The 23,351-nt window shown below is 38.1% G+C and overlaps 1 protein-coding gene across 1 annotated transcript in view; it reads left to right on the top strand.

The window, feature by feature from the left end:
* RYR2 (ryanodine receptor 2) overlaps positions 1-23,351 on the top strand; it is a gene marked incomplete at its 5' end in the record, with an annotated part of 583,561 nt that overhangs the window by 503,975 nt on the left and 56,235 nt on the right. Inside the window, 6 exons of the mRNA XM_023519246.1 lie at positions 5,186-5,285; positions 7,159-7,238; positions 9,259-9,335; positions 10,366-10,439; positions 20,920-21,000; positions 21,903-21,991. Of these exons, the coding sequence (XP_023375014.1) occupies positions 5,186-5,285; positions 7,159-7,238; positions 9,259-9,335; positions 10,366-10,439; positions 20,920-21,000; positions 21,903-21,991 (501 nt within the window). The remainder of the gene's footprint in view (positions 1-5,185; positions 5,286-7,158; positions 7,239-9,258; positions 9,336-10,365; positions 10,440-20,919; positions 21,001-21,902; positions 21,992-23,351) is intronic.

Here is a 23,351-nt window from a genome sequence, read left to right as displayed (position 1 = left end):
AAAATGAAACTAGGAGGCAGCTATACCCCAGTTGTGTTTTTGTTTTTCTCCTATGCCAGGCTGGCTTTATCAGTCTCCCTGGAATGTGTTCTGGCAGGAACTGGGGGAGTTTTATGCTCCTCCTGTCTGCTCAAGTGCTATAAATTATTAGACACAATGAGTGAAGCCGTAGGTGATTAATCTTAGAGACAAGATTAGGTAACGGACAGGCTGTTGAATGTTGTGATCATTCGGCTTTTTGTTCTTTCTTCAATTAGTTTATTTTTCTCCATTAGATAGTTTATTAGAAATGCTGTCCTTTCATTATTCCTCTTTGGTTAGAAATGATATTCTTATCAGTGGACTTGAGACTGGAGTGTTTGGACGAAGGTCTGTTCTTTTATAACTGTTCTTTGCTGACTTGCGGTCTGTAGAGTTGTTTCTAGTTGGAAGTCCAAATGAAGGTCCTTAAGGTGAAGTAGCTAAAATCTGACAGTCTTAAAATCCAAAGTAGAGGCAAAATAGTGTTTTTGTTGGAGGGAAACAGTTAGGGAGGACTTGAATTTGGTTATGTATGAAGGTTATTAAATAGTGGGAAATACAGGGATCAAAAATAAGTTCTAAAAGCAGAGCTATTGGTTCTAAAGGAGGTGTTAACCTAGAAAAATAGGGCCACAGGGAATATGAAATCACATCAGTCAAACCCATCATAAGTTCCCTGTTCATGAAGTGTATTTGCTCTTTTTTAAAATGTCTTGAAAGTTAGTCTATATGAATAAGCATTTGAACCATGGAGAAAATAAGGTTTATTTTGAGGATGTATACATATATATGTAGATATATTGAAATAAGGTTTCATGTTTCATCCATCATGTTTTATGTCTTCATAAGTAGAAGCTAAAATTATTCTGGCTAACAGAGGTAAACATAAGGTATATGTAGGTATAGTGGATGGTAATATACCCAAATGAAAAAAGAGGGAGTAGGGTTATTATTAGGGTTTCCACCATGGACAAAAAGGGAACCAGCCTGGTACATAAGCTGGGAACCAGCCTGGTACATAATTCATCCATAGAACAAGAAAAGTAGAAGGCTAGGCTGGGCTCAGTGGCTCATGCCTGTAATCCTAGCACTCTGGGAGGCCAAGGTGGGTGGATTGATTGAGCTTAAGAGTTTGAGATCAGCCTAAGCAAAAAAGCAAGACCCTGTCTCTACTAAAAATAGAAAATCAGAGGCAAAAGGATCACTTGAGCCCAAGAGTTGGGGATTTCAGTGAGCTATGATGCCACAGCACTCTACCCAGAGCAACAGCTTGAGACTTTGTAAAAGAGAGAGAGAGAGAAAGAGAGATAAGGATGAGGACAAAGGACAAAGATAGTGAGTAGTCATATGTATTACAGTATTGTACTGAAGCTCATGTCATAAGGCTTCTGTTGCATAAATGGAAGCCTGGTATTGATAATGGGCTGGCAGGTATAGGCCAGTGGATTTATGGTGGGTGAAGTATTTTCTAAGGAGGATCTGGGGGTTCAAGTCAGGAGAGATTAATCCAGGATGAAATTTCCAGAATCTTAGTTGCAGTGGGGGTAGTGAGAATTATTTGAAAAGGACCTTTTCACAAAGATTGAAGGGGCCCAATTTGTCGTGGGAATCCTTAAGTGAAACCCAGTCTTCAGGCTGTAAATGTTGAAGTCCCTTAAATTAAGGAGTTGACATATTCCTATAGGAGTGAGCTCCACTGCTGGAAAATAAGTGCCCAGGGGGGATAGGGAGATTGAGGTGAAAGTTGAGAGGAGAACAGAACGCCACCACAAGTTCAAAAGGCTAAGAAATAAATCTTCTGTGGGGGAGATACAGAGTCCGAAAAGAGCATAGGGGAGGAGGTTTATCCAGATTTGTCTTAGTTCTAAGGAAAGCTTTGGGAGCTGTTTTTTAATTGTTGAGTGAGACTTTTCTATTTTCTTGAGGCTTAGGATTATAGGCTGAGTTGTTTGTGGACAGCGTTTGAAAGAAAAGGGTTGCTTAGAGACAGGGAGTTAAGCCATAGATGGTTAATGTTGAAGACAACAAGTTAACCAACACATATTTAAACAAACAAAGGGACAAGTGTGTGGTGTGATCTTTCACTCTTTTTTTTTCAGACCGCTATTAGATAGTCTATTTTTCTCCATTAAATAGTTTATTAGCAATGCCACTCTTTCACTCATGTCATGAAGACCATCTCAGATTCCTCACACTGGCTGAAGAGTTTTAAAGGGGAACAAGTCCTGGGAAACTAGGTGCAGGAGCTCACTACTTCCAGGTCATCATAGATTGTCCCTGAGATTATCTTGAGTATTGGCCATCAGGTGATCTAGTTGGCATCAGCTAGACCACAACAGAGTTGAAGGTTAAGTGTTTAGCATTTTTTTCTGCCCAGGAGGGGTATGGGGGTTGGGGAATCCTCCAATCTTGCTTACAGGGTTAGTTTTTCAAGGTCAGTTGGTGGGGATTCTTAAGCACACAATTAGGTATTGTAAAAGAAAGAGCTAGTAATTAGCTTTAAGATGGAGTGACTGTGACTTTTGTTATCTTAACCTTCCTCTGTAACCTTGCAATAATTTTAACAACTAAACTGCAGGTTTAAGGTATAATGGTGTTTATGTAAGACCCTTAGATGATGTAAGCAGAATCTGGTTGTGGCAAGGTACTCTACTTTTAAAAAGGAGCTTTCAAGATGCTATTTCTCTGAATAATACCCTACTTATAAAAGATATACTTAAAGTTTGTTTAGAAAAATTAATCTGTAGTAAATTTGAAGTGAAAAAAATTTTTCTTTCCATATAACCCATCATTTTATTGTCCAGAAACTTTCTGGTTTAGATTTCAAAATGTATTTTTTTAATGTGATAAAATTTCCCAAGGGCAAGAATAAATTACATGGCTATACGCTGTTCTCTAACAACAGAGTACCAGAGAGAAATATTTAAATAGTTCCGAAAAGAGAACTTCCAATTCAGTCTAATAAAAAAGAAATTTAAGAGAGAGGTTAACCTGATCCCTTTTTATAAAATACAGTTTTTTCTACTTCTAGATCATCATAACTTTTTGGCTCCATTTTTTTAAAAAATGAGTTTCATCATCTTTCTCAAAATATTTACTATTGTTGAAATGTAGATACTATATAAAAATATGATTTTGAAACAATGTAGTTTGATATCCCCTCTATTTCTTGATCCTCCTAAGGTCATCCTGTGTGATTTCCTTTAATGAAGAGGTGACCAGGGACTTAGTCACCTGTGTCTATTGTGCAAGTTGCTCTGGAAGGTCTTTCACCCAGTCTACCCACTTTTGGAACACAAATGACAATTTGTTGTTTTGTTGTTTTGTTTTCTCAAGCGTATATGACTTGTGGCCATCTTTCATCTGTGAGTTTCCTGATGACTGTCTTTCCATGTTTTCTTGGGTCCACAGAAGAATCATTCTTTCCGACTCCCTTGCTCCTTTAGTTGATGCAAATAGTAGGGCAGTTCTGTGAGTCAATCATTTCTTATCATTTTCTGACTGCAAAATCTCTTTCACGGAATAAGTTCTTTAAGCTTTAAGTGAAAGCTCTGTATGTAGCTTTGGCAACGGGAGGAAAGTAAAAGATTGTTGGGTCTAAAAGGAAGAATCAAATGTTGATTTTAAATAAAGCCTGAAGAGCCGATGAAGGGGTCCTCTTTCAGTTTTTCTGAAACTGTGTTGTATTGACAATATGGTTTTGTTTGTCTGTGTGGTTTTGTTTCTGTTTTGTTTTTGACTTCACAGGAAGAGGTTTAAACATGAAGGCAAACCCTTTAGGTGTCAGCATGGCTACATATAAAGCAAAGCTGCCTCTTTTATTTTTTTCTTTTCTCTGCTTCCATTTAGGCCTATCACATAATTTAAGAAAAATTAAAAACTTAACCACAGGAGCTCTAACTATAGTGTGAAAAAAAACCCTGATCAATTTTGTTTTCGCAGCACGATATTATCAAAGATTTAAGAAACAAATTTGCCAGCCTCGGCGAGAACTCTCTGGTAACAGCATAAATGTCTGTGTTGGTTGCTTTTGATTTAAAGGTTTCTTTATTCATTTGTTTGAGCCCATTTCTTTTCCCCCTCCTTTTAGTTCACTTTATTTTTCATATTCTGTAACTAGCAAGCCTTCATTTTTTAAACCTCTTCCATCTTCCAGTGTCTATTTTCCGTACTTTGGATGGAAAGTTTATGGCAGCAAAGCTGTCACTCTGGCTACCTCTGCTGCAGCTCTTCCTGCTCTTAGGTCATATATGTTTTGGCCGTTGTGTTTACGGACATGATACTAATTGACTGTTTCATGTCCCATTGACTAAGCTTCTCTACCACGCCATTTGATGGACTCGCTATCATAGGGCTCTATGCAACTTTCTGCAACTTATACTGCTTAGTCCCGTCTCAATTCTCCAGCGAACTGGATTGCTCAAGTGAATGGTCATACCAGTCTTGAACTCGCTGTGCCTTTATATTTTATTTTTATTTTCTCCTTTATGTTTTCAGTGGTAGCTTAAGTGGAAAAGAACAAACGCCAGCCATTGCTCCAGCAGCACCATGCAGTATTGTTTCTTACCACCAGAGAATACAAAATATAAAGGCACATTGCATCTCTTATCCTCAGGGGGTGCGACTGGGGAGATGTGTATCATAAATCCACTACTTAGTTGAAGCCTACCTTATGTCCATATCAGCTTTCAATTTTGCTTAACCTCCAAGACATCTCGGTCAATGTTTTTCTGTGATTCAGTGACACCCTGCAACCCAAGCCATTTGCTGAGCAGTATCAAGTTATGGCCATAACATGGGAGATTATTAAAAACGTGACAAACTTGTGCACGAATGTATAAACGAGAAAGTGCAAGTTTCAGTGATGAAGTACAGCACTTCAAAACTGTGACCCAGGCTTTGGATGAATCAAATCATTCAAATTGAGAAAAATCCATTCCGATAAACCAGTACCAAAAGTATATCAAGAAAACTATAAAGGGGAAAAAAAAAACAAAAACAAGAGTTGAATATGTTAATATCGTTGAATAACATTGTTGGTGTTGAAATGGTCCATAATGTTGTCATAGAGCCCATACATGAAGAGATGACTGGAAATATGGTCTATAGAAAGCTGCTTTGCTTACTGATAGCATCAACATAAACGGTTGGGATTTGTGTTCAGGAAAAGGAAATGGAAAAGCAAAAGCTTCTATACCAGCAAGCCCGACTCCACGATCGTGGTGCAGCCGAGATGGTGTTGCAGACCATCAGTGCCAGCAAAGGTAAGCAAGGTTCCTTGGTCTGCTCTTCAGATTTCCTCTTCCTCCCTAGGTGCTTCCTCATTTCAATCCCCCTCACTCCTTTAGTCCAAGAATTTTTGGTTCCCAAATACGTGTCCCAGCTCTCATCATTTATGGAACACAATGTTAGCTTTTTTCAGGGTCTTACTAAATTTATTTTATTTCTTTTTTTTTTTTAAGTTTTGGAAACTATATTATGACTAAACTCTGGGAGATTAATCATACAAAATGGGGGTCAGCAAGCTTTCTCTGTGGGACCAGAGAGTAAATATTTTTAGCTTCCAGGGCTATGTAGTCTTGGTGGCAACTCTTCAGATCTACCATAGTATCATGGAAGCAGCCAGAGAGACTAAGTAAGCAAATAGCATGAAAGTGTTGCAATAAAACTTTATTTACAAGCACAGGATGCAAGCTATATTTGGTCCTCAGGCCACAGCTTGCTGACCCTCCATGTAAATGTTGAAATTATTTAAGTGACTCCTTTTTTTTTTTTTTTCATTTGGAGACAGAGTCTCACTCTGTTGCCCTGGGTAGAATGCTATGATATCATTGTAGCTCACAGCAACCGCAAACTCAGGTTTGAGCAATCAATCCTATTGCCTCAGTCTTCCAAGTAGCTGGGACTATAAGTACCCACAGCAATGCCCAGCTAGTTTTTCTATATTTAATAGAGACAGGGTCTCACTCTTGCTCAGGCTGGTTTTGAACTACTGAGCTCAAATGATCCTTCTGCCTTGGCCTCCCAGAGTGCCAGGATTATAGACATGAGCCACTGCACCTGACTTTTAAGTGAATCCCTTTTAACGATTAAAATACTATTGTATATATCAGTAGCCAGCCTTTGCAAGATGAATTTTCATGCATTAGTAATATCTTATTTGTGAAAACATTGTAAATGTATGGAATGGAATGGAAAGGTAATGGGGGTATACTTTGTTATAAAATCCCCCCCCAATTATGAAGATTAGTTCTATTTATAAAATAAGTAAAAGTTAATAGTGAAAAATATACTTTGTTATAAAATCCCCCCAATTATGAAGATTATTTCTATTTGTAAAGTAAGTAAAAGTTAATAGTGAAAAATAAAATATAATATGTTAAATAAAATTTGTAATTATTATCTGAAGAACTTAAAATGGAGAATAGTGATCTTAATAAACCAGACTACAACATATTAAGATAAAAGTATTGAACTGACAATAAAATTGTTAAGAAACAATACTGTTTAGGGAAGAGGGAGAGAAATTTTTCTTAAAGAAAGTTGTAAGTAGGGCAGCGCCTGTGGCTCAGTGAGTGGGGCACCCATATCCTGAGGGTGGTGGGTGCAAACCCAGCCCTGGCCAAACTGCAACAAAAAATAGCCAGGTGTTGTCATGGGTGCCTGTAGTCCCAGCTACTCGGGAGGCTGAGGCAAGAGAATCGCCTAAGCCCAAGAACTAGAGGTTACTATGAGCTGTGATGTCACAGCACTCTACTGAGGGGGATAAAGTGAAACTCTGTCTCTAAAAAAAAAAAGGTTGTAAGTAGCTCGTATTTAAAGAAGACTTAAAATATCTGATTAGTTTTGAATATTAATGATTTCAGCTCTCAGTATTTCAAAATTAATTGTTTCTTCCTATTCTTTTTTTACTCTACATTTTCATATCATTTCAATTCTTAGATGTATTACTCAGAACTTAATAAAAATGTTGATGTATTATTGTATCAATGGTTTTTGGCACATAGATCAATCTGCATCTCTCCACCATTATTCAGATTTGTAAGGGGGTAATTTTTAAAGTACACCTTTTCATATCAAATAAGTTAATGTAGAAGGTAAGGTGATATGAGGAACACTATTGTTTATGTTTTTAAGGTGAAACTGGACCGATGGTAGCTGCCACTTTGAAACTTGGAATTGCTATTTTAAATGGTGGGAATTCCACAGTACAGCAGGTAACATCTTTAAGTCAGTCACATACTGCACTTTTCAAACAAAGGGACCATATCATATAGTAAAAGAACTATTTGTTGTAATTTTTTTTAATTTTCTATGTAAAATATGTCACTATTTTATCATAGTACACAAGAGAGAGGGGAAGGGGAGAAAGAATTCTGTGTTAGTCCTATTAATCCAAACATAAAATGCTGTCGGTCTGAAAACATTAATCTAAGTATGACCTTTTGCCCTGACAAATGAACTCTTAGACTGAGGCATGAACCATTGTCTTACCATCCCTATAAGATCAAACCTACCAGAAGGAACCAGCTTGTTCTAGTCCCATAGTATGCAGCTACATGGTTTCTTTATTTTTTAAGAAAAAAGGAAAATTCAAGAAAACTCACCTAATGGCTTCAAAATATTTTATCAAAAAATAATTTCTCTTGCATATGTTTTACCTAAAGAGACCTTCAGAGATATATATTCAGAAATCCTTTGGTCCAGAGGGAGTCCAGGAAACTGTAATGTATGTACTTGTCTGTCTATAGAGGAAAAAAAGAACCTGTCTTTTTTCTCCAGAGCTTCAAATAGGCATTCCATCCTCCTTTGACTCTCTAAGCCACACTTCCCTGTTTTAAAAGTCTAATGACTAATAAACATTTCATTTGTACTTGACTTACAAATGTCCTACCCTCCATAAATGGCTGTTTTTTTGAGTGTGTGTATCTGTGAGTTCACGTTACACGTATACATGCTTACACACACTTTCTATGTGTTGATATTTGTGTGTGTATGTGTGCACATGCATTCACGTGGGTCGTTATGAAAATTTTGAGATCCACAAAAATCAAGAAACATAAAGTCTGTGGGGATGGAAAAAAATGAAGCCCTCCCAGCAACACTTGATAAGTCAAGTAAGTTCAAAGTTGCACAGGTGGATCAGAAAGGACACTTTCCTGTGTTTAAGTGAGATAATGGACCACAGCACAGTCTTTCTCCAAACTTTTGTCACTAAAAAAGTTTTAGAGTGCATATATTTTACATATCTTTACATATTTGTTTTATATTACCTTTAATATCTGAAACAAATTGCTCCCCCAATTTTGACTATTGAACTTTGACTATTGAATTTTGACTTTTGAGACCTGTTTAGAGCAGCCCTGGTAACAGGGATTATTCTGCTCTATTCAAGATTTGGAGAAAAGCAGCACATCTTTATTTTCTTGGAAAATTGAGTATGGGGGCGGTGCCTGTGGCTCAAAGGAGTAGGGCCCTGGCCCCATATACCGGAGGTGGCGGGTTCAAACTGGGTCCAAGGCAAAAAAAAAAAAAAAGCAACTTGAGTATGCTTTCTATGATCCTGAATGTACTTTTTAATTTGAAACTTTCAATATGTTTTATGCATGTCAGAAATAACTATCTCCTTGTGTTGTGTAGCAGTGAACTAGTGAGACAGAGCCTTGCTTTGCTTTAGTAATTTTTACATTTATGGCTAGCCAAACTTTTCACTACAGATTCTAGACATGATTCAGAGAACAGGAGGAAAATGTAATAGTCAAATCAATACCATTCTATCGATTTAGAGACTATGGTAGCGGAAACTGAATTTTTATCTGTAGCGTTAGCATGTATACAGCAGCCACGAGACTCAGATTGTAATGCTGTTTAAGAAAATCATTTTTGCTTGGAAATCTGGGCACGGCATACCCAGAACTTCCTCCCAGTTAATCTGGACTGAAGTACATGAATCTCCAAATAAAGACTCCTCAGAAGCAAATTAAAAGCCGTATTTCTCCTTAATATTTATGTTCCAAGTCCTGTTTTTTATTGGGTTGTTTGTTTTTTAACTGCTGCAGGTGGAAATGTCCAACTCTCTTGCTTTGACCTGATGGTCACTATTTCAAGATGATAGCAGCTGTATTTGTATGCCGTGAATTTTTTATAAGTAGAAGCCTGCTTTATTTTTTTCTTTCTTTATTTAACAAAAAACAAAGATATGTCTTCAGGGCCATGTGGTTCTTGTATTTCCTGTAGAAAATGCTTGACTACCTCAAGGAGAAAAAGGACGTGGGCTTCTTTCAGAGCCTGGCTGGCCTGATGCAGTCCTGTAGGTAAGGCACGCCTCCTTCCTTGGGTTCTACTCAGTGGTGGCATTTTTCAGAGTGTTTGTTTTCCATTGTTGACAATCATTACACATGAAAGAAGTTTTAATGATTAAGGACACTTAAAATGGGACAACGTGCAGTGTCTGTCTCTACCTTGCTTTATAGGGTAATGCTATAATGACTTACTCAGTGTTAATAATGTCTTTAAATAGTGTTCCCCGGGCTTCAGTAGGGACCTTGGGGGAGAATTAATGTGTATTTTGCATACTTGAAAATGAATTGCATTTGTTCTTTACAAAGAGAAAGAAGTAAAATTCTATTTCATTTTATTTGAGGGCTTGTAGGTCATTTTTTTTTTCCTGACTAAATGACCCTTCATCAACTAAGTTGTGAAAATTATTTTCTATTTTTTACAGTACTAAAAGTGGTTTGGGGGGGGCGCCTCTGGCTCAGTGCATAGGGCGCTGGCCCCATATACTGAGAGTGGAGGGTTTGAACCGGCCCTGGCCAAACTGCAACAAAAAATAGCCAGGTGTTGTGGCAGGTGCCTATAGACCCAGCTACTCAGGAGGCTGAGGCAAGAGAATCGTCTAAGCCCAGGAGTTGGAGGTTGCTGTGAGCTGTGACGCCACAGCACTCTACCAAGGGCGATAAAGTGAGACGCTGTCTCAAAAAAAAAAAGAAAAAATAGTTTAGACAGCATTTGACTAAGGAACATGATAGACACTTAATGTAATTAGCTGTTCCAAATGCAAAAGCATGATTTTATTCTATTTCTGCGTGTCTGCTACTTTGGCAGTGCACACTGCGAGTTGAAACCTCTTTGCCTTCCCCACGAATCAGGTCAGTGAAGGCCCTGGGGAGAAGCTAGTTTGCTGCTTGGGAAATTTGAGTGGGGACCATGGGATGAAGACGTATTCAGGGAATGCTAGCATTTGCTTCCCATTTCAGGATCCACAGTGTTCACACATTTGCTCTCCTGAACAAGGAGAAGGCTCTATTCGTCCTCTAAATGCTTTTCTCCTTGTTATTGTAGCGTCCTTGACCTAAATGCGTTTGAGCGACAAAACAAGGCTGAAGGACTTGGAATGGTGACAGAGGAAGGATCAGGTATTAATCACTTCCATCAAAGCATCCCTTGTTCCCCCGTCCTCCCTGAACTGAGTCACTTATCAGTTACCGTCTAAGCAGGAGATACAAAGACATTTTAAAACTGATGAAATGCTTGTGGGATTCATCCGACAGGTCACCAGTTGACATTCACAGGGGTCCTGCCCCCAAACCAACCTTCCATGTCCAACCTTTCATTAACCCCTTCTGGTCCTAGCTCCTTCCTCAGCAGACTTTCCCATAGTTGGGTGTTTAATAAGAATAAAGTCTGAAAGGGCGAGAAATCTATTGTTAGAAAACTATCTGTAAAATCATAAAAAATACAGAATAACCAGATGTTTGATTTTATTTGGCTACTGTAGCAAACTCTCAGGCACGCAGCAACTTTTATCTCCTTAGGATAATAATCTTTTCAGGTCCTTTAATCTGAAGGATCTGCTCCAACTGTCTCCCCTCTTTTTGGCTAGTGATCTTTCTGTCTCACATACCGATCTGTGTCTGCAAATCCAGATCGGATGAACGAGATTAAAGAGTAATTTTTGCGCTTGAACAATCCTGATCACTTTTATATTGCACAAAAGTAATGACTCAAATGCGCTTAAAATGTTTCGGTCTCTAAGCAGATGTTGGTAGGAAGTTTACATCAGAAACCACCATCGCTGCGGAGTAAATTTATTAAGAAAAAAAAATTATCTTCAGTATTTTTTGTTTTGATTTTTTATTCTTTTATATTTGATTTTGAAACTATTTCAGTTTTACTGAGGCCCTGTGTATTGATCTGTTTTTGTTTGTTTATCTGGTTTGGCCTTTTGTCTCATCAATTATTGGTTTTGGAACTTTGTTTTTTTATTGGACTAATCTTATTTAAAAAAATAAATTTTCTCCCATTGGCCATTTGTAGTCTTTGCTTGTCTTTCTGAAATATTGACTAATCTCTCTCTGTATTTTTTTTATTTTTGCAAATAGGTAAAAGAACTGCATATTTCTTATTATGCCCGAAAATATCATTTATATACATTCTAACGCCACTACCCCGCTGTAGATCCTGTGTTATTTTATTTTCTGCTTGACATTTGAATGTGTCTGTCCAGTCATCAAATATAAGTCACACTTTATTGAGTTAGCTATCTTCAAAAAAGTTGCTAGTGCCACTTTAAACATACTTTGGTTTTCTAGCCTGGAGTTCAGAAAGTTCTGAGGTTCTGGCCTGAGGCTGAGAAGGCCAGACTTTCAAGAAAAGTCACCAGCCAGCACTCTCAGCTTAAGTTCTCTGGCCCCATCTGGAGAACTTGGATCCAGTACAAATCTCAGGGCACCGCACCTGCCTGTCTTGAGCATCTCTGAGAAGTCTTTGTGAATTATTATGTGAATGAATCAGTGAAGGAATTATCTGTCCAAAGTCTGACTTCCCGTCTTAGAATTAGAAATCAGTATCATTTTTTTCCCTGTAGTTATTACTTAATGTTCCAAAGACCCTGACCACAATTCCATTAATCCTTCTTAGTCACTGGTCATCTCAGCTCCCTCCAGGGAGTATCGGCCACACGGGTTTATTTCCCTGATCCTTCATCAGCCAGATACAAATTGACATAACGTTTTTGAGTCTCAAATCAGAAATAACTTTGTGCAAGTGACCGTTCTGATGTAAGCATTACTCACGTCTCTCAAAATGAGGTTGGTTTAATTTAATGTGTGCCTTCTTTTTCAACACATGCACAGAAATCACCCAGACTGATGAACACATCTTGTATTTTATTTCCTGACAAAGAGCAAAACAAAAACCGCATCTCAACTGTTTTCTTTTTCCCCATTTCCTTTTCTATCGACTACTGTAAATGTACCATCCTCCCTTCCTCAGTCATCACTCATGAGCGTGGTAATTATTAAAAACGAACTGTCTTTCATTTACTTGCTCTTCCTTTTGTTGTTAGCTTGGTGTACAGACATGGTAGTGACCATTCTTGTGCATTTTTTCTTTTATAGACTGTTTTAACAAGTAGATGACTTAATTTCCATCATTATGCATCCTCTTATTTTTAAAATTTATATATTTAGCTTTCCTCTTTTTTTCTTCTTTCTATGAAGATGTAGTTATGAATATATTAGACATAAAGGGGCAAAAAGCATTTTCAGTTATGTTTTTTGATTTGTTTTGTTTGTTTAAAAACTTTTCTGGTGGGCGCAATGAACAAATCTTAGGATGTGTGCTCTGGGCTCCCTGTGGTGTTTCTGTCTTGAACATACTATGGCTTTATGGCTGCACTGAGTGGTGAATAAAGAAACCAGTAACAGATCCAAGGTCAAGTGTGATGAGCTGAGTCTCCCCTTGGCCAGTGTGCTCTGCCAATTGACTCCTAAGTATTGGGAGGTCTGCAGACTTTTCTCTATTCCTTTGAAAACATCACAGATTCAAAATCATTGAACATAAAATCTAATTGTTATTCTTGACACTAAGTTCAAAGAGCAGTAGAAACAATACATTTACTCTTCAGACTAATAGAGTAACAGAAAAAGCAATAGTCTTATAAGTAATTTCTAAAAGACATTGCAGCCTGGTGCCATGGTGCACAACTGAAGTCCCAGATCCTTGAGAGGCTAAGGAAGGAGGAATACTTGATGCCGGGATTCAAGTTCAAGACCAACCTGGACAACATAGCAAGATATTGTTTCTTTAAAAAAAAAAAAAAACCCTTGCACTTTCTACTCTGAAAGACATTCTATATAATGGTAATAAAGAAGGGATGAGATTTTAAATAGTACATAGTATAGCAACAAGGCTTCTGAAATTAAATTGTGCTTTCTGAATACATACTATTGCCTTAATCAAGAGACCTATTAGGAGAACATGCCAGGGAATCTCATTAGTTCTATCAATATTATACTGTTTTCCAGATAGTTTTAAAAACTCCTGTACTTACTCTTTTTTGGCATATTGTTAAAATGTCTTTTGATTAAGATTCTCTGATAGTTAGGAAAAGCCCACACCCTTATTGGAAAAGAAAAGACCACTGGCAGGTCTAAAAAAGCCTGTAAACCCTAAATCATCTTAGTGATGTGATTGCTTCAAAACCTGACTCTCAGAAAGTGTAGGCTTAGCACTGAGAAAATAATCTCCTCTATCTAAATCTCCGTCCTAACTCACTGTCTTTGTTAGGCTAAATCTCTTTCTGCTGATGATAACGTGACCATAGATTATGCAGCCACAGAAAATGTGTTAACTTAAACACGTGAACTTTTCTGACACAGCCTTCCAAAGAGGTAGCTAGTATAAGGTGACCAGATTTTAACATTGGTAAAGCAGGACACCATTCATTGACTAGGGGGGCGGGGGGGCTCTTAATTAAAAATTTGGTCTATATGGAGTAACAAAAATTTTAATAGAATGCAAAAATAGTATTGTAATATACTTTTTAAATTTCAACATAAGTACAATTTACAAATATAATACATACAAAATTTATGTATAGTATTATTTTATTCTTTGGCATATTTCTCATTTGAGCGAATTTTTTTTAGTAGATTGCTGTCATTGTTTAAAAGGTCATGACATTTTGCACAAGAATTTGTTAAATTATATTTCACACATAAAATGGGTTTCAAAGTCTCAACACTTAATTGTGATTTTTCTGATGTCCACACTTTATTTACCATAGGAAAAACGCATGCAGTCACAGCATTAGTTCCCAGTAAGGACAGCGTGTATCCCACAATTTTTAGTGTTAGTTGTTAGTGTCACTTTCAAGGCCAGTGCTAGACTTTTTGTTACCCCCATAAAATATAAGTAATATGAGTACTGTCTGCTAAATTCATAAAATAAATAAATTACTTACCTAAAATATCTGAATAGCTGATTTATTGACATCACTTGTTTAACTAGCACTAGCACGTAGTACATGTATATGGTATGACAGTTACAAAATGTTTTCGTCATTGCCAATGCCAAAAAATGCCATTGTTCATTAAGTCCAAACAATGGTGGTCGAATTCTAACAACTGATCAACAATGTGAACTTTGATAAGCAGTTCTCGATAATCAGTTCTCAACAATTATTTGTTATTATTAAAGTTTAACATTATAAAATTAACAAAAATAATATAAAACTCATATCCTGGTGAAATAGCCACATGGCAGCCGAAAACTGTCTATTCCCTTCCCGTTCTCCTGCCTTTCCCTAGCTTGTTGTGCATTCTTTCCAAAAGTCAGGACTTTTATAAAACGCCACAGGATGTGGGCCAAATTGTTAAAAATTGGGACTGTCCTGCTAAAAGCGGGACGTCTGGTCACCTTAATAGTACTTTGATTTTATAGGTATGGAGACAGGGACAGAAAGGTTACTCAGCTTGTCACTCAGCTTGTCACTCAGGGTCACACGGCCAAGTGGCAGGGCCAAGAATGAAATGCAGGCACTTTGCCTCCCAGTGTATAGTTTAAGGATTTCATGAGCTGGGTCCCTTCCCTCCTGTGTTTTCACATTCCACAGGAGCCTACGTCAGGTCCAGGTTTGACCCAGGTGGCATTTCTTGTCCTTTTACTTCTTGTTCTTGGCTTTTTCTGGAACACCAATCTATTAACAATGTTTACACTTACAGTCAAGTTTAGAGATCACTTTTGAACTTTCATGGGTACAAATAACACTCCTGGTTCAGACAATGTTCTGATAGCCTGTGCTAATACAAAGTGCACAGCTCTTCCATTTCTTAATGCTACTGTACTGACAGCGATGCAGTCCTCCAAAGACAGTGACTAGGATTATCTCCTTCATGGTGCTGGGGGCCTCGGAGGTATAGTTAGTGATGGCGTGTAGGGAAGTCTTCAGAATGGACTTCTCATCATTACAGCTAAAGGAATCCATCTGGGTATCAGGGAAGTAGGATAACTGGAATGTGCTTTTGAATAATGACTCAGAGGCAGTGTGTAAGTTGGGTATCACAGGCCGTAGGCAGCAAGATCAGTTAGTGTGTCCACAAAAGAAATGGATTCAGGGCAGCAAGAATTTCAGTGAGAATCATGGCAGCGGTGACAGGTAGGCTCTGATGACAAGAGAATCTTTCTGAGACATTTGAAAGCAAAGGGATTTTTTTCTTCCACAGCTACTTGAGTTTGTTTAAGTAACAGAATGTACTTTAATTGTATTTTCCTTGGGACAGACCTGATTTGTTTGTTACTGCAGTTTGAATAAACACACACAGTGAAATTCATAGGTTAAGTAAGAGCCATAGCCACCACCTACTGAAGTTCTGTGTTTTTAGTTTAGGTTATTTATTTATTTATTTTGCAGTTTTTGGCCGGGGCTGGGATTGAACCTGCCACCTCTGATTTATGGGGCCAGCGCCCTACTCCTTTGAGCTACAGGCACTGTCTTTGTTCAGGTTATTTTTCCTGCAACTGGATAGCATTGAAACTTTACCTTTATTCCTTTTGTACTTTTCATATTTCAAAGCACTTTTACTGGTTTGACCCAATTTGATTTTCCCCATTTCAGCCCCATGAAATAAGGAGGTCAGAATATTTGTTGTTAATCTCCATATCAAACCATGAATCTGAGGCTCAGCGGTGAAACCACTAGAGTCATATCTCTAGAAATTGTTCTCTTTTGATTCTAATATTGATGAAAACAGATACAAATTTGCAATTTCAGTAACATACAGTATATATAACAGTTGTTAGTTGAAAATTCATGAGTTCCTGGTGCTAACTTTACAAAATGTAAAAACCGTGACATATGAAATTCAGAAAGACCAGATAGTACTGAAATTATCTATTGACAGCCAGTGTCTTCCATTGGATGGTGAACTGCTCCAGCTTACAGACTGTGTTCACCTCCCCCGGGGACTGGCATAGCAGAGACACTTAGTGAATGTTCATGGAAGTTCACTGGATTGGGACCCTTTACCAGTTAACAGATGCAGGACATTGGTTACAGAATGGGATTGCATTAGCTAATTGACCGGATTATAATAAATCAGAAATGGAATCATGAGATAGTCCATCTAGCACAGCGGTTCTCAACCTGTGGGTCATGACCCCTTTGTAAAAATGAAAATACATCCTGCGTATCAGATATTTACATGACGATTCATAACAGTAGCAAAATTACAGTTATGAAGTAAAGATGAAAATAATTTTGTGTTTGGGGGTCACCACAACATGAGGAACTGTATTAAAGGGTCACAGTATTAGGTGGCATTAGGAAGGTTGAGAACCTCTGATCTAACACAATGCCTAGCACATTGTCATCACTAATTAAATGTTAACTATAGGGGTGGCACCCGTGGCTCAAAAGGGTAGGGCGCTGGCCCCATATGCCGGAGGTGGCGGGTTCAAACCCAGCCGTGGCCAAAAAACAAAAAAAATGTTAACATAAATCTCTTGTAAAAATGGATTTTTTGTTAGTTGAATTGTGATATAATTGAATTAGCAGTCATCAGTCCTATTTAAGCCATTTAAGTAGGGATATTGAAACTACTTAAAAATATTTTTAGCTTTAATTCTTCAGTTTTAGTATTATAAAAAATAAGTGTTTAAGTCCTCTCAAGATTGGTAACGAGAACACTTTCCTCTTTGACCTGGAGGTGCTTTTAAGTAACAATTAACAGTAGATTGCAGAGAATTCTTCATGTGACCAGTCTCATGCCTCAAGACTCACTTCTGTACTTTGCATTATTATAGATATTGACATGACAAGGCCTTACCATAAAGAGGATAATGTGGAATCAGTTTATCCTAATTTAATTATTTTAGATGCATACTAGTCTTTCTGCTTAAAATTCTTATTAATGTATTAATAACTATTATCAATCAATTGTTAATTGATATAAATCACTCATTAACAGTAATTGACCATTAAACTAACTGTTGTCTGAAGAATACTCTGAGAACTACAAGCTCTGTCCATGGGCATTCCAAGTTACCATAAGACACACACATTGAGAGTTGTTTTACTGAATTTAAGCAGATACATACTTTACTATCAGTTGGATAAACCAATTATGAACAGACCAATGGTCTTTAAAAAGGTTGTGACTCACACAGCTGAGAAAGAGACTCAGACCCCACTTGAGGCAATAATTAAGTAGAAATTTATTACACTTGCGCAGGGGGTCATGTTACAAGAAGCAATCAACCCTGAATGGAAGGCTGAGTGGGTTTTTATACTCTATTTTCTGCATAACTAGGCAAGCAAGCGTAAACAGAAGCCAAACATTGTGGTTAGCTCAGAGCAGGGGTAACATTAGCTCAGGGGTCACATTGGGGGGTTACATGGTTCAGGGTGGAGGTACAAATCAGGGGATAATCACAAGCCAGCGGACAATCGCAGGTCAAGAACTTGGGACTTTCCACTAGGGGCTTTTCTTGGAGTCCACCCCTCCCTTCACACTTCCTTATTTTAGGCCTTCTCAGAATCTAACTCTCCTTCCCTCTGGGGAAGACTGGGACTAAAGGACTCAGGAGAAATTCTTCCCCACTGGTCTTAGCGGGGAATTAAGGGGGTCTGGTTATCACATTAACTTTATTAGATCTCTAAAATAGGATTTACTGTATCACTCTTAGCTTGAGTAAATGAGGTCTACCTAGATTATTCTCAAATGAAAATTGATCATTTTGAGAACAACTAGGTCCATTAAAACTGAGGTGGCTTTCAGGAAATATAAACACAACTAATACATATGTTTAAATAAACATAATAATCAGCTAGTTATGCTGTTCCCATCTTTACCATGGTGTTAGTCCACCTAATATATATATAATATTACATATAATATATTGCACCTAACATATTAACCTTTTCATAATTGATAAAAATTATCACAGATTATGAAGAGCTAGTGACAGAGACAGGAAGGTACACATTATCCTTACTTTATAGATGAGAAAAACGAAGGCACAAAGAATGAACTCAGCACACCAACAATATTGAAAGAACTCTCCCTTTATTACAGTATTAGACACCTTAATCCTCTTATAAAAATTAAACCAAAGGCATGCCCTTCACAATATTCACACAGAGCTCTGATACAGCAATTACAAATAATATTTTAAGAGTATACGAGCACTGTTGGCTACATGTTACTACATTTTGTGGTTACTGATATTGGTTTCCGTCCCACAATGACATTTCCTTTGCATATGTCACAAAATAAGACTGTTGATCCTGTGCCTTCTGCAGACATAAAGCCATCTTCCATCTCTGTTACTGGGCCCCGTATTTGCAGCATGGGCAGTGGCAGCATTTTAATCAGGCAGGAAGGTGTTCATTAAGCAATAGACCCCAGTGCACACCTGGTATCACGTGATAATAAATGAAGGTTTGCCCTGTGCCCTCACTCTGCCCCTTCCCCTCCTCTCTCTCCCTGTTGTTCTGCTGTATGCACTGTGTCCTTACGTGAGTGGAGTTACTCGTACATGCTTGGATGTACAATCAAGACAGTACTGTGCTTACCAACAGTGAACTAAACCTTATGGTTAAATCATTATGCCTGTGCAGAGCAACTTCAGGTGCACAGTAGATTATATGATATTTATGTCAGCGTTAACTTTCCAGAATACTCTCTAGGAAGAGTGAACCTATTCCACACTGAATACATGAACACTGAAAGTGTGTACTTGGTTTATTGATTTGATTTGGGGAGAATTCACATTGTAGATGGGCTTCCAGGAAAAAAAAAATCATTAGATAACTAACTCATGATAATTTGGCTCATATTCATTTGAAAAGACCAGGTGTCCTCAAACTATGGCCTGTGGGCCACATGCGGCCTGCCTAGGACATTTATCTGGCCCGCTGGGTGTTTTTTGCCACCACTGCCTGTCCTGCTTAACAGCTGACTTGTCCTGGGGCCCGCAGTCTGGCCCTCTAACAGTCTGAGGGACAGTGAACTGGCCCCCTGTTTAAAAAGTTTGAGGCCCCCTGGAAAAGACTCTTCTGATTAAGATGGCTCATGAAAATGATAGTGAGTCTTCACCGATGAAGAGAGTTGAGGGTCTCTCTTCGCCTCGGCTGTTCTCCTTTTCTCTCCTATCCTTTCATGAGCTTCAACCCTGAGGCATGGACTTATCAGCCATGTATGGAACTTCAAAACAATGAGCCTTTAACCCTTGAACTTGCCAGGTGTGATTTGTATACCGGCGATTGTAGCTTCTTCCCCACAGTTTTTATCTCGCGGGCTAACAGGGAAACAAGTACAGTGATTTTATGTACATTTTTTAATGTTTATATTAGTTTTCAAAATGGTTTTGCTTCCTAACCTTACCATTATGTGAAGCCTGTCACTTTGAAAGTCACAGACTGCGGACTGGTAAGTCCATCGGCTCTCTGTCCTTACGATCATTCATCATTTGAGTTGAAGTAAACACACGCTCATTGCATAGTTTTTCTTTTTCAGCCCAAAGTATTTCCAGTCTGTGAAAAGTTCTTGTATTTTTTTCAATACATGAGTACATCCATTCACTGGCTGCATTTTTTGGGTCATTTTGCTTTCTAAACAAATTTAAATTCCAGAGCAGATGATCATAACGTTAATTTTTTCTTTCGCTGACGCTTTTTGTTTTTAAAAATCAACTTTTATTTGTGTGGTGCTGTTTCGTGTTTGTTTGCTTCCTTGTGTTTTTGCGTTCAAAGTTACTTGAATTGGAGATACATTTAAACTAACATACAGGTAAACTCTCTTGTGCCCCCTTGGGGTTTCATCCTTGCCCCACAGATATTTTTTCGTGTTCAGTGCTGCAGAGTAGCTTCTATGACTAGGGGGTGTCCTTCTTGTCACTGTCCTTCGTTTTAGGGTTAATTGTCATACATGAGCCACCAAAGTCTTTTTTGGTCTGATATTTAGAGTTAAGTTTGTTCCCCAGTTCCTCCCCGCCCTAGAAGTAAAGCTCCAGCCAGTGAAGTCTCTGTTTTGGTTTCCAGAAGTCTAGCCTTTTTTTTTTTTGTAGTCAGTACACAAGGTTAATTAAAACAAATGAATACATATTTTCTAGTGATTTACAGTTTTTACAAAATCCTTTAATTCTTTTTTAATAAGAGAAAGTCTGGCCCTGTGTTATGGACACCTTGAATGCTTTCCACCCAACCATTTGGTTACATTCTAGAAACAAAGCAAATTTAACTTTAACCTTGGAGGAGAAGCAGAGATCATGCCTATATGTTCCTTCCCCCCCAAACAACAGCAAAAGAAAGAAGAAAGAGAAGTTGAAGCCTTTAGGTTGTTTGTAAAATGTTGCCAAACCCATGCTGCTACTTTTAACAGAGCGAAATCTGAGTTTTAAAATTCAAATGTTCTTTTCTTAACAAAGAAAAAGTACATCTATCTGCCAAGCGCATGATCTTATGAGCTTCAGATGGAAAAGTGGCTATGGTTTGTGACTGGTTTGGGTTCGGAACCATGCTAGATCGACATGCAAGTTGGACGGAGGTGGGGTAGAGAGGGAGGGACAGGCTGGGGTGGCTGGCAGTGTCTGATCTCTCTGCACTTCCTTCAGGAGAGAAGGTCCTGCAAGATGATGAATTCACCTGTGACCTCTTTAGATTCCTGCAACTGCTCTGTGAGGGACACAACTCAGGTTTGTAAGTCACCAGACCCTCCTGGGTACCCTGATAGCACCAAGAAATAAATGTCTTCCAGCCAACAGCAGCAGGGTCCTCCTGTTGGTCTGAATTGTGCATCATCTGTTGAGTCGACCAACAGTTGTAGAGCCTTGCTCCGCGTTGGGCGATGGGACAGTTAAGGGGTGCTTTGCTGTTTTCAGGGTCCTTATCTACCAGTTTCACTTGTACCTTAGGAATTATTCTTAATGTCAGAGAATACTGGTGATGTATTAAAAAGATGTAGATTCAGTAGATATCTGTGGAGTTACATAGAACTTTATTTCTTTTGCATCACTTTACCTTGAGAGTATACATACTTCATTACTTAATGTATTGGCATTAGCTGTTTATATAGCTGCCTCTCTACCACACTGTGGACCCGAAGGCAGAAACTTGATCTTACTTTTATTGTTACTTCCCCAGCACCTTGCCCGATACTGAGAAGTGAATGATAACTGAATGAATAATTACGTTACTATAGCCTCAATATAGCAGCCACGTTCAGTGATTCACATGCTTGGAGTTGTAGGTCTAGAAATAAAGAAACAGGTGCTAACAAGACAAAAATATTGATATTCTGTGGGGCATCTCAATATGTTTGGGGGACAATCACGCCACTCGCTTTTTATGGAAAATATAAATTATTTCATATTTTAATAAGGGTGGTGTTTTATCTGAATCATTTCATATTTTAATATTCATATTTAATGAATATTTAATATTTAATATTCATATTTTAATATAAAATATAGATAAAACACTACCCTTAGCCATAATTTTTCTGTAGACCATATTGTTTGTCATGGAGTGATTGAACTACCTCGTTTTAAACTTTTGAGTGAGCTTCAATGACATTAATTTTTTTGGTCTTTTGTAGATTTTCAAAATTATCTGAGAACTCAGACCGGCAATAATACAACTGTCAACATAATCATCTCCACCGTAGACTACCTGCTCAGAGTTCAGGTGCGTTGCCTTCCGTATTTGTGACACATTGAAGAGGCTAGTTAACTGAACTAAGATGGAAGAATTGTTAAACTGACATGTTTGAATGTTTCTGGTTTATGGCAACATGGAATTTTCTGAGATATTTTTGTCTGTGACCACAACCTTTCGCAGTTCGCAGAGCAGCACTGCCACTGCTATTGCTGCCTCTGGTCCTCACTGCTACTTTCCCATTATTTTCTTTCTATAAGTGGAGATTGTTTTTCCCTTTACTTTTTACCCTGATGGTATTTTAAACTCTTTTTCATCTTGTAAACCTCTTTTATACTCTGCTGCTGCTTCTACAGTTAACAGATAAACTAGAAAAGAATATTTGAAAGACTCTTAGAAACAGGGAGGACTGGCTTTCCAACTCCATGAGCTATGACGACAGGGCACTTCAATTTGAAGTAGCTCAAGGGTAGACCTTTTTTTTTGGCATTGCCTGTGGCTCAGTGGGTGGGGCACCAGCCCCATATACTGAGGGTAGTGGGTTCAAACCTGGCCTCGGCCAAACTGTAATAAAAAGTAGCTGGGCATTGTGGCGGGCACCTGTAGTCACAGCTACTCAGGAGGCTGAGGCAAAAGAATTGCCTAAGCCCAGGAGTTGGAGGTTGCTGTGAGCTGTGATGCTACAGCACTCTACAGAGGGTGACAAAGTAAGACTCTGTGACTCTGTCTCTAAGAAAAAAAAAGGTAGACCTTTTGGCTGTCCAAATATTTGCATTAATTTACAATTCAGCTTAATATTAGTATTTGAAATGTTGATTAAGCTGAATTGAAGGTGTCAGCCTCCTAAATAATAAGAGCCCTACACAACTCGTATTTCCTTTATTTTATTTATAAGAGCAGCCAACCTCAGTATTTTCAAAACATTTTCAAAACTGTAAATATAAACTTTCAACTTTTTCCTTAATCTTTGAATATGGAAAGGCACAACTTTTTTCTTTATACTTAAAGCTTAGTGGGAAGAGAAAAGTCCATTTTGAAGCAAATACATTAAGAAGTGTTACTGAAAACATGTTTGTGATTCTTTAAAACACAAACTGGTGTCTCAAACCGAAAGATAGTTCACTTACTGAACTAAAATGTATTCTTCATTTAGCCAACTATTACAAAATTCCTTTTAAATGTAAATTATTACCGAAAACATCTTGTTTCAAAAGACTGATCTTAGCTTGGCATGATGGTTCAAACCTTTAATCCTAGCACTCTGGGAAAGGTGAGGCAGGTGGATTGCTTGAACACAGGAGTTCGAGGCCAGCCTGAGCAAGAGGGAGACCCCATCTGTACTAAAAGTAGAAAAACTATCTGGGTGGGTGGTGAACACCTGTAGTCCCAG

The sequence above is a fragment of the Otolemur garnettii genome, unplaced genomic scaffold, assembly GCF_000181295.1.
Source record: "Otolemur garnettii isolate 467f Iridium unplaced genomic scaffold, OtoGar3 scaffold00165, whole genome shotgun sequence".
NCBI classification, from domain to species: Eukaryota; Metazoa; Chordata; class Mammalia; order Primates; family Galagidae; genus Otolemur; species Otolemur garnettii.
Note: the sequence above shows the minus strand (reverse complement) of the source record. Positions and strands in the feature narration are given on the sequence as shown.